Here is a 12,472-nt window from a genome sequence, read left to right as displayed (position 1 = left end):
ATACATGAGGAGTAGCCTCTGTGATTTGGTCTGGCATGGTATGAGAGAATTCTCTCTTGTGTTTCTTTCAAAATTTGAACGTTTCCCACTGTATTTAGTGAGTGAGAGTAGCAGTTTTCCTTCACTCATTGAGACTTGTAAATAGAAAACATGTACGCTTTCTGAAATTAGGCTATAGAAATATTGATTCTTCTGTGCCTAGTGATCACCTGACCAAAGATGACTTCTTATACCATGGTAAGACTAGAGCCAAAATTTTGGGATTGTTTGTTTCAACTTTGTGAAAAATGTAGACTGTATTTTGATAGGGATTGTATTGAATATGTACATTGCTTTGGGTAGCATAGCTTTTTTTTTAAGAATTTATTTATTTATTTATTTATTTATTTATTTATTTATTTATTGAGAAAGAAAGGGAGAGAGCACAAACAGGAGGGAGGGAGAAGCAGGCTCCCCGCTGAATAGGGAGCTCGATGCAGGGCTGGATCCCAGGACTTTGGTATCATGACCTGACCCAAAGGCAGATGCTTAACCAACTGAGCCACCCAGGCCTCCCAACCACAGACATTTTAGCAATATTTGTTCTTCCAATCCATGAGCATGGAAGTTTTTCCATTTCTTTGTGTCTTCCTCACTTTCTTTCATAAGTGTTTTATAGTTTTCAGAGTACAGATCCTCACTTCCTTGGTTAGGTTTATTCCTAGGAATATAATGGTTTTTGGTGCAGTTGTAAACAGGATTGATTCCTTTATTTCTCTTTCTTCTGACTTATTGTTAGCATATAGAAGTGCAACTGACTTCTGTGCGTTGATTTTATATCCTGCAACTTTGCTGAATTTCTGTATGAGTTCCAGCAATTTTGAGGTGGAGTCTTTTGGGTTTTTAACATAGAGTCTCATGTCCCCTGTGAAATGTGAAAGTCCGACTTCTTTGCTAATTTGGATGCCTTTTATTTCTTTTCGTTGTATGATTGCTGAGGCTAGGATTTCTAGTACTATGGTGAGCAATAGTGGTAAGAGTGGGCATCCCTGTCATGTTCCTGACCTTAGAGGAAAAGCTCTCAGTTTTTCCCCATTGAGGATGATATTAGCTGTGGGCTTTTCCTATATGGCTTTTATGATATTGAGTTATGTTGTCTCTATCCCTACACTGCAGAGAGTTTTTATCAGGAAAGGATGCTGTATTTTGTCAGGTGCTTTTCCTGCATCTATTGAGAGAATAATATAGCTCTCGTCCTTTCTTTTATTAATGTGGCCTATCACATTGATTGATTTGTGGATGTTAACCACCCTTGCAGCCCAGGAATAAATCCTACTTGGCTGTGGTGAATAATCTTTTTAATGTACTGCTGGATTCTATTAGTTAGTATCTTGGTGATATTCATGAGGGATATTGGTCTGTAATTTTCCTTTTTTGGTGGGGTCTTTGTCTGCTTTGGGATCAAGGTAATGCTGGCCTCATAGAAAGAGTTTGGAAATTTTCCTTCCATTTCTGTTTTTGGAACAGCTTCAGGAGAATAGGTATTAACTGAAACTAATAATACACTATATGTTAATTAATTGTTTTTTTTTTTTAAGTCTAGAGCCAAAAGATAACTTTTGTGCCAGAAAAATTCAGACTTCTATGATTTCTCTTAAGGTTCCCTTCATTCCCATCTGGTGATTTCCAGTCTCTGTTTTCATCTAGCCTTCTGCCTAACTGTCTCTGGCAACTCCTCTTACACTGAATTCTCTCATCATCTTTTGCTTGCGCCACAGACTAATAACTTTGTAGATATTTCTCTCCTTTAGGGCTCTTATCCTTAACTGTTTTTAGCATCTATTAAATAAATCTCTCTGTGCTCTCTAGTAATGAGTGCACCCTGGCTATAGAAATGCGTTTTTCTGTATGTTGGTAAATTGAACACCAATAAAAATTAATTAAAAAAAAATAAAATAAAAAAATAAAAAATAAAAAATAAAAAATAAAAAAAGAAATGCGTTGGTAAAAAAAAAAAAAAGAATCTGCGTTGGTTTGGGAAGCTGAAACCAAGAGCTAAGAGGTCCCCCGTCTAGGGAGGAGTGGGTAAAAGCACATCATAATAGATAGACTTTAGTGGTCTGAGATCCTCCTTCTTCTATTAGACCCTAAATGTGTGTGCTAAAAATAGTTTACTTTTCTAATAATATTAACCACTCCATCAGCTCTGGTCATCGGTATTAGTGGTTAAAGGGGAATAGGAAAAGCAGAATTCAGAGAAGATTTTAAGGAAAATAATGATGTATGTGAAGTTTGTCTTCCCATTTCAGGCCTCAGAACATCAAAGTCTTATTTTTCCAGTAATAGTTATCCAGACCATCTCTGCCTTGTAGCACTGTACTTGCTTCTCATCCTATATTTATTTATGTATCTATCCTGTCATTTATGTAGTTAATATTATGTGTAATTTCACCAAGTACATAACTTTTGAGATTTTTTTTCTTGGAATGTCTCCGTGGGAATGATAGAAGATCATTGTATCTAAATGGCATACTGATATTTCTTGCCTCTCAGAATTGAGTAAATCTTAAATTTAGGCAAATATTCATTTTAAGTAAAATGAATTCGCAGTAGTGTAAACTTCAGCCAAAAATCATAGGATGGGGCAGCCCTGGTGGCTCAGCGGTTTGGCGCCGCCTTCCGCCCGGGGTGTGATCCTGGGGACCTAGGATCGATTCCCATGTTGGGCTCCATGCATGGAGCCTGCTTCTCCCTCTGCCTCTCTCTCTCTCTCTCTCTCTCTCTCTCTCTCTGCCTCTCATGAATAAGTAAATAAAAATCTTTGAAAAAAATCATAGGATGGAAGATGATAATTCTTTGTAATTATTTTTTAAATGACCCATAAAACGCAATTTCCTGCTCCACTTCTGTTTAAGATGATATCTGATGTAAACATATACGAGATACTAAGAGGTGACCTACTTGAGAAGTTTCAAATGGCTACAAAGGCAATGTGGTAAATAACACATTTTATTAAGAGGATCCCCCTGGGCTCTATTACTTCCACTCTTTTCTAGGTAAGTGCCTAAACTTCTCTCTCTTTGACTTTTATAAATTTCAAAATAGGCATTCAGTTTCAATGTGAATTGAAGCCACTGTGTTCCTTTTCACAAGGTAAGTGCAGAGAAAGTGAAATTAGTGCTTACCTTTCACTGCATGGTTGAAATGAAGCCCACCTGTCTCCAGGTGGTCACAATCAGAGTATCTATATTAGGAGTGGGGGAAGCAAATCATGGAATCTCACAAGTTGGGCTTCCACCTGCCTTCCTGATGGGTTGTGTGGACCCCCAGCATAGCACAGAGATTTTCAAGTATTGGATCTCTAACTCATAGTTGCTCCAAAAATCTTTTGGTTATGCTGGAGTTGGCTTAGGCTGAGTGCTGGAGATAAAAATGAGATTGTAGCCAGGTCTACAATGGGAGTAAATATGGAGAAACTAGAAAGTAAATATGAAGAAAGTGGCCAAAATCAGTGAATTCTAAATCTTGAGAAATTTTCTAGTTAAAGTAAATGTACTGAATTGAGTGTGAAGAACACAAAGAAACTGTTTATTTCCCTCTTTTAAGATCTTATTTATTAATTTGACAGAGAAAGAAGAGTACAAGCAGGGGGAATGGCAGGCATAGGGAAAGGGAGAAACAGGTTCCCACTGGGCAGAGAGCCCATCACGGGGCTCAATCCCAGGACCTGGAGATCATGACCTGACCCAAAGGCAGACACTTAACCAACTGAGCCACCCAGGTGCCCCAAAACTGTTTATTTCAATGAGATTTTACAAACTCAGAGACAGGAAGAATTGATCTTTCCATCTGGTCATTCATCTTCACTGCAGAATTGGAATTAATTTGGGCCATCAAACTGGACTGCAAGTTACTCATCAGATAGAACAAAGAGGTAATTTGAATATGGGTTCTGATAAGGAATGGGAGTATAAGCACTTGTCTGAATAAGAAAAGAAAAAAAAAAACCCAGGGCATTGCCTGACCCTGCAGGAACAGAATCTGTTCTGATGAGTTCTCTGGGCAAGAACAATGTGACGTTGTAGTGAAATTCCCTAGGTGAAAACTGAGAAACTCAGAGTCAATTCAGAATTCTGGATTAGATGTCAAGATTACCATACCAGGAAAGAGGACTTATGAAGGAACAGCATCTGAGGTTTCAAGCTGAGTATGAAAAAAATTAACCAATGCAAGAATTCAGCTCTGAATGCCATTAACGTATGACTGGAAAAGCAAAACAAATATGTATATTCGCACAACAGTTCAACAAACATTAAGGTTGTTTGGCCAATCTATTGCAAGTAGGAGGCCTTGCACAAAGTAGATCCATAATATTTCAAATAATTAGATAAATGAGAGAACTGATGAATTAATGGATAAACGATTGAGTGGAAACATAGATGGATGACTGAATTGACCAACAGGATGGATAATAGAGTGCACACCTAAATGTCATGTTTTTAAACCACCCTCCCAACATGGACAAAAATGAGGTAGTAAGTTTGAGCTGCCCCCCCCCCCCCAGGGGGAAAGAATCTTTAGGTACCAGTTATTACAACAGAAAATAAGTCTTCTGCCTTCACAACCACTACAAAATGAGCCCCTCGACCCCACATAGCCTTTCTTTCTCCACCACTTCTTAGTCAGCCTCAAGTTTCATTTATTTCTAGTTAGAATTAAAGCTGGAGATATTCCTCTAACAAAGCACATATCTCATATTTGCTTCATTCATTCTTTCTACATTTAACAAATATCAAGGACCCATTATTGCCTTTCATTCTGCTGTAGGATCAGGACTTAATATAGATGATTAAATACCAAATCTATTCTCCATAAACAAGCAACGCACCTGAGAAAAAAGAAATACTTACACATACATCCTACTAAAACCCAGAGAAACAAAGAAATAAAGTAAAAGCCAGAGTAAGATAGATATACAAGTGAAGGCCAAAAACAGTTAGAGGGTAAGGGGTAAAAGGGAACATGGAGTGAGGTAGATGTGCTTAAGCAAATAAATGTCAGCTAGTCAGAGTGTAAAAATTACAGATATGGAAGCTTTATACACCTGGGAGAGATGTAAAGCTTATCCACTAATCCTCTAGATACCAATAAGTTACCACATTTTCAGATTCAATTCCCTTATTCTAAAATTTGAAATAATGTAGCCCCCATAGTTTTGTTGAGATCTTCAAATAGAGAAAAAGCTAAATGTTTGATAATACCTACATATAATTGGCATCAATTAAATATTGGGTGTCATTATTTTCCATAATCTGTGCTGGTGGAGAAAGAAGTAATCAAGACAGAAGTATGGTGGAAGAAATAGAAATTACAGTGAGATGGAAAAAAAATGGTAGGATTTGGGCCAAGATTTAAAGGAAAAAATTTCAAAAGTATCAGCTGAAGTCAATGTGGAGAATAGGAAAATAATTAGGGTACCAGAGCAAGTTTTGTCTGACCAACTGGTACCAGATTCTGCAGCACAGAGCCACCCAGAACCACATGGGGAATGTTTAAAATACTGATCACCAGGATCCAGAAAAGACCAAGTAAAACAAGTTCTCTGCAGGTAGAGAAATTACTTCAAATAGTGGTTAATCTTTAAATGCCAACCAGAGAAGTTTATCATTATTCAGGAGCATTGTAGAATTCACATTCTGGTCATAGGCTCATATAGAGTAGATGCAAATCCTATTTGTTCAGATTGAGGAAATAAGTGAGTCTTCTAGATCTGAGTTTTGGAGGTGGGGGAAGGGTTAACCGTTAAAAATACACATTAGCACTATTCTTTCTTAACCCCATTCCCCACCACATACATACTCACACACAAATACATTTCAAAATTTTCCCTTGAATCAAATAAACAAATATACTAGAGAGAGACACATGAAAACTAGAAGTATAATAAATATAAGTAATTATTATTAAGTATTATTATTATTATTATTAAGTAATAGTGGCCTATTGTGAGCTTTTAAATTTTTTTTTAATTTTTATTTATTTATGATAGTCACACAGAGAGAGAGAGAGAGAGGCAGAGACACAGGCAGAGGGAGAAGCAGGCTCCATGCACCAGGAGCCCGACATGGGATCGTGCCCTGGGCCAAAGGCAGGCGCCAAACCGCTGCGCCACCCAGGGATCCCTATTGTGAGCTTTTAAATGGAGAGTGAAAGACTGTGTAACTCAAGAAACCAGAGATGACTAGAATAACTTCTCCAAGAGGTATATTGGATATAATTTAACTGGTAGTGTTGCAAGATAAAATCAAAGCACAGTTCAAGGAGATGAAACCAATCAGTCATAAACTAAACTGAAAAATTTTGTAAAGGTCACCAGAGCTTATTTGTGGGAGAGTAGTCACAAGGGAAAAGAGCACAAATCGGCTGGTTCAGGAGCCAAGCAACTGGCAACCAAGTGAGGGAAGAATTCTGGAGAGGGAGGAAGAGTAGATTTTTTAAAAATCCATTCAAAAGGTGAACACACTGAAGAGAGATACATGCATACATAGAATGAAGTAGTAATCCTAAGGTGGCACAAAAAGAAGGTGAATATTTCATGTGTCTTTTTGTCCTCATTCCAGTGGAACATCTTCTACCATGGTCTTAGGAAACCACAGCACCATCACAGAATTCATCCTCCTTGGACTGTCTGCTGACCCCCACATCCAGGTTCTGCTCTTTGTGCTTTTCCTAGAAATTTACCTCCTGACCATCATGGGGAACCTGATGATAATGATAGTGACTATGACCGATACCCATCTCCACACCCCCATGTACTTCTTCTTGAGCCATCTCTCCTTCCTGGATCTTTGTTTAACTTCAGTAATTGTGCCCAAGATGCTGGAGAATCTCGTATCTCACAAGAAATCAGTATCAGTAGAAGGCTGCCTCACTCAGGCATTTTTCGTGTTTTCCATCGCCGGAACTGAAGTTTTTGTGCTCTCTGCCATGGCCTATGACCGCTACACTGCCATCTGCTACCCCCTGCTCTATGGCCAGCTGATGAGTAAACAGTTGTGTAGGGGTCTGGTATGGGTCTCATGGGCACTGGGCTTTCTGGATGCTCTCATTAATACCCTCATGGCTTGGAATTTGGACTTCTGTGAGGTTCAGGTCATCCCTCACTTCAGCTGTGAACTGCCATCTCTATTCTCTCTATCTTGCTCTGACATCTCCACCAACTTTACAGTCCTGGTGTGCTCTGCCATCATTCATGCCTCTGGAACCTTGCTTCTGGTCTTCTTCTCATATACTCGCATTGTCTTCACCATCCTGAGCATCAGCTCCACCTCAGGCAGAAGTAAGGCCTTCTCCACCTGCTCCTCCCACCTCACTGCAGTGAGCTTTTTCTATGGATCTGCTTTTCTTCGCTATTTCATGGCAACCTCAGGCTCACCTCTGGAGCTGATTTTCTCCATACAGTACAGTGTGGTCACTCCTCTAATAAATCCCCTTATTTACAGCTTGAAGAACAAGGAAGTAAAAGCAGCTCTGAAAAGAATGTTGCAAAAAGGTTTAAAACAGCTCAGAGAGCAGAGAACAAGTAGAGGATGACTGGGAAATGGGGAAGAATCTTATCAGATGGTTGAAAAACAGATGTAGGGAAAATTTTCTTAGTTCATAACAGAATGACAAAATCTTATAAGGGCTAGTTTCCTTTGGAATGCCTGGGAAGATCCAAGAGCTACTTGCTTATGTTGGCTCATATTTAATTTATTCAGAGACAAAACAATGGATTTATTCTCCCTTTTAATTATGAAACATTCCCATTGAGATTAGCACTAAGAAAATTGACAAGAAACTGAATTCTTGTTGGGTCTAATATTTAGCGGGGAAGCTTTGCTAGAAGTAAAAGCACCAAGAAGGCCATTGATAATAAAGAATCATAAATTCCAGACTCAGGAGCTGGAAGGGAGGTTGGGGATAAGCTTGGACTAGATAGGGACTTGTAGAAAAGATAGAAGGATCTAAAAATGGCTGGCAGAGGCAAAGGCAGATACACAAACACTTTCCATACTTTGTGCCTCTCCTGGTACCTTCACCTGGTGGCAACAGGGAGAGAATCCACTCTTTCTGGGATAGCCATCAGCCCTAGTGTGTCATTGGGGCACCACTGTTGGGATGCTGAGGAGGTGCTAAGGCCAGGGGGCAGTCATCGATGAGGATGCTGGAGCTGCTGAAGGGATACTGCCTTGCCTCCCCCAGAACCAGATTAGCTGCTTCTCTTAGTTTTCACCCACACTTTCCATTGGTTGACCCTAAACAGAAGCCACCAGCCTGGGAATCTGGGAGATATCCTCTGTGGGCATCTAGCCCAGGTAATATAAAGCCAAGTACACTGGATAAGCATAGGACTGAGGGCCAACAGAAAACTGGTGTATCAGATAATGGTAAACATGAGCCTCTCAGGCAGGGAAAGGAAGAGAAGGGAAGGCAAGGCAAGGCAAGGGAGAGAAAGGGAAGGAAAAGAAAAAGAAAAGAAGATTAGACAAGGAAAGACCAGATGGTAGAAGGGAGAATGGGAGGAATAAGGGGAAATTTACAAAGAAGACTTCAGTAAGGGTCAGACAAGTAAGGGTACCCCCAGGAGGACACCCTTGGGAGAAAAGGAATTCAAAACCCAAGGCTATAGATGCACTGGCGCCCTTAGGTGGTGTGAGGAATTCACTGCACCAATGTACACCGCAGTTGAAAGAAGGAAGAAATCCTCTAACTCTATGCTCAGGCAAAACATGGCCTGAAAATAGTCAACAGTTCCGTTTTCAAACTCTGGAATCCTAGGAAATTTCTAACTCAAGGACTGTCTTGCTCTGGGGGATTTTTCTTCCCTGTTGGTAACCTTCCCATCTCACAGGATTTCTGTTCCCACCAGGCACAGTACTTGACAGACATCCCCCAGAGTTAGAGGATGCTCCAAGTCTACCTAAGTCCTTTTTTCAAATGATTTGGCTTGAAAAAAATTATCTATAATCTAGTGATACAATCATTGGAAAACCTGCATTTACCTAATTTCAAAATGCCATACATGCTAGACCTATTTCAGGCCTTTCCTACAATTTTGCCATATTGGTATGTCTATTTTCCTATTTTACTTTCCTTGATAATTCAAGGAGTTTTCAGTTTTACTTTTCAATTTCCCTTTCTCCATTAATGGTGTAATTTGGGGGGGTCTGGATACGTTATACTCTATTGATATACATGACAAGGTAGATCTTCCCAAGCCGCTCCCCTTCCTCAGGGGGTCTGGGATGTAAATTGGAGGTCAGGAGATTCTCAGTGTGTTGGCGGATTAAACCAGGGCAGGGACTCCCCAGCAGCTGAGAGCCTCTCTCTTCCTCTTATTCTCGCTGGGGCTGGTGGTCCAGGAGGCTCTTACTGCTTGGAGGCCATGTGGACAATGAGGTCAACCACCTGGTTGCTGTAGCTGAATTCATTGTCATACTAGGAAATGAGCTTGACAAAGTGGTCATTGAGGGCAATGCCAGTCCCAGCATCGAAGGTGGAAGAGTGGGTGTCACTGTTGAAGTTGCAGTAGACAACCTGGTCCTCAGTATAGCCCAGGATGCCCTTGAGGGGGCCCTCTGATGCCTGCTTCACCACCTTCTTGATGTGGCCATATTTGGCAGCTTTCTCCACGTGGCAGGTCAGATCCACAACTGACACATTGGAGGTGGGGACACAGAAAGTCATGCCAGTGAGATTCCCGTTCAGCTCAGGGATGACCTTGCCCACAGCCTTGGCAGCACCAGTGGAAGCAGGGATGATGTTCTGAGCAGCCCCTCAGCCATCACGCCACAGGTTCCCAGGGGGGCCGTCCATGGTCTTCTGGGTGGCAGTGATGGCATGGACAGTGGTCATGAGGCCTTCCACAATGCCGAAGTTGTCATGGATGACTTTGGCCAGAGGAGCCAAGCAGTTGGTGGTGCAGGAGGCATTGCTGACAATCTTGAGGGAGTTGTCATTCTTCTTGTGGTTCACGCCCATCACAAACATGGGGGCATCAGTGGAAGGAGCAGAGATGATGACCCTCTTGGCCCCGCCCTTCAAGTGAGCGCCAGCCTCCTCCATGGTGGTGAAGACCCCAGTGGACTTCACAACCTACTCAGCACCAGCATCACCCCATTTGATGTTGGCAGGTTCTCACTCCTGGAAGATGGAGATGGACTTCCCATTGATGACAAGTTTCCCATTCTCAGTCTTGACCATGCCATGGAATTTGCCATGGGTAGAATCATACTAGAACATGTACACCATGTAGTTGAGGTCGATGAAGGGGTCATTGATGGCAACAATATTCACTTTGCCAGAGTTAAAAGCAGCCCTGGTGACCAGGCGCCCAGTATGGCCAAATCCGTTCACTCCGACCTTCACCATCGTGTCTCGGGGACATGGCTGGCACTGCACCAGAAGATGCGGCTGTCTGTCGAATGGGGAGGAGCAGAGAGCAATGGTGTAATTTTTTTAATCTTTAATAAATATTCAACCCTTAATATATGATTCATTATTTATACATTTTGAAGATTCTTGTTTTACTTTTATTATTTCTCTTTTCCATTCACTTTTATACTGCAAGGATTTATGAAACAAGTTAGCACCTGCTTAGTTTTGCTCCCATTTCTCACTGTAAGAAAAACATGAAATAGATATGGCAAAACATTTTTAGTGTTTCTAATATTAACCTATTTTTTTGTCATGCAATATTTCCAAAAATATTTGAAGCCAGGGTTTTCCTCCTTTCTTTCTTGTTATATGCCTTAAAAATTCATATTGCAGAATTTAATTAATCATAATCCTTTAAAGAAGATGTGGTATATGTATACAATGAAATATTACTCAGCCATTAGAAATGACAAATACCCACCATTTGCTTCGACGTGGATGGAACCGGAGGGTATTATGCTGAGTGAAATAAGTCAATCGGAGAAGGACAAACATTATATGGTCTCATTCATTTAGGGAATATAAAAATTAGTGAAAGGGAATAAAGGGAAAGGAGAGAAAATGAGTGAAAATATCAGTGAGGGTGACAAAACATGAGAGACACCTAACTCTGGGAAATGAACAAGGGGTAGTGGAAGGGGAGGTGGGCGGGGGGTTGGGGTGACTGGGTGATGGGCCCTGAGGGGGACACTTGGCAGGATGAGCACTGGGTGTTAAGCTATATGTTGGCAAATTGAATTCCAATTAAAAAAATCATAATCCTTTGCAATGTGTGATAATTAGTCCATACATGTACATCTTTTTTTTTTTTTAGTTTACTTTTTGTTGCATATTTGTTTGCCTTTTTTTTTTTTAATGATAACATAAACCCTCCATGGTCTCACAACTTAACCTAACAACTGAAATGTTACTAATAACATGCATTTATGAATAGGCTTCTCTCCTTCCTAAACAGTATCATTGCCAAATATTTCATGTCTTTTTTTAATTCCACAAAATAGACACAAATTTTATTATATTAGTGTAACTTCAGTTTGCCTACATTTAACCATTGATGTCTCAATGATTTCTTCTTGCAACTTAAATACCTTTGGGGGGTTATCTTCCTTCTTCCTCTAGTATACTCTGTGCTAAGTAGATACAGATGACTCTCAGAATGGAATATTCCACTCACAACAGAATTTCTCACAGAGATCTTTCATATTCCCCTTCAGATATCAATGCATTATAAACAATCTACTGGCATTATAAGGAAACTTCCTTCAAAAATACAGGATGCACACAAGGGTCAGGCCTCCACTTCCTGTAATGTCCATAAAAACTATATTCATGTTCTTACCTTAAAGAGGCTCAAAGCATACCTCACGTACCTACTCAGTAAGTAGTAATCCCCACTCAGTAAGTAGACTCCATTCTCTCCCATTGTTGGGTGATTCATCTTGATAACCCAGGACCAACCTAAAAACAGAGAAGTTCCCACATATCTGTACCTCCAAGATCAGTGGAGGGTGAGGAAAGAGAATGAGAATGTAAGGAAAGATAAAGTCATTAAAAATAAGTGGTTGTTCTCTTTCCTTGGGTATCAATGAGGAAAAGAGATGATAGGTTTTTAAATTTATAACTCTTATTCATACATCTTATCATTGCCTTCTTCTTAGCCATTAGCAAAATAGATAAGGAAATCAATATTTACTGAGCTTTTACTATTAGCCAGGCATGATATATGGAATTTTTTACATTTTATGTCTACATGATAATTACTCCTCTACAATTTTGACAAATAATTCCATTTTCTTGCAATCTGTCAATTCTTTAAAAGTATTTAACACTATCATTTCACCAATTACAAAACAATCCACTTTTATTTTAGAAAATATGAAAATTTTTGAAAAGGATAAAAAGCCAGTATCACCCATAATCCCAAAGTGTTGTCTGTGGCTCTTTCTTCAGCATCCAAGAAGGTAAAAATAAAAATATTCTCTTCTTTGAATGCATATAGAAATATTTACAGATA

General features: G+C 39.9%; 1 protein-coding gene and 1 pseudogene across 1 annotated transcript; one reads left to right on the top strand and one right to left on the bottom strand.

The window, feature by feature from the left end:
• The first annotated feature begins 6,615 nt into the window (after nucleotides 1–6,615).
• LOC112912782 (olfactory receptor 8S1-like) lies at nucleotides 6,616–7,572 on the top strand. The gene has a single exon (XM_025989393.2). It carries the CDS (start codon nucleotides 6,616–6,618, stop codon nucleotides 7,570–7,572), a length of 957 nt encoding a protein of 318 aa, XP_025845178.2.
• Nucleotides 7,573–9,354: 1,782 nt separating this feature from the next.
• Nucleotides 9,355–10,407, bottom strand: LOC112920978 (glyceraldehyde-3-phosphate dehydrogenase-like; annotated as a pseudogene).
• Between the last annotated feature and the right edge of the window lie 2,065 nt (nucleotides 10,408–12,472).

This window comes from Vulpes vulpes, chromosome 8 (assembly GCF_048418805.1).
Source record: "Vulpes vulpes isolate BD-2025 chromosome 8, VulVul3, whole genome shotgun sequence".
Lineage (NCBI taxonomy): Eukaryota > Metazoa > Chordata > Mammalia > Carnivora > Canidae > Vulpes > Vulpes vulpes.
This window is presented reverse-complemented; position numbering and strand designations above follow the sequence as displayed.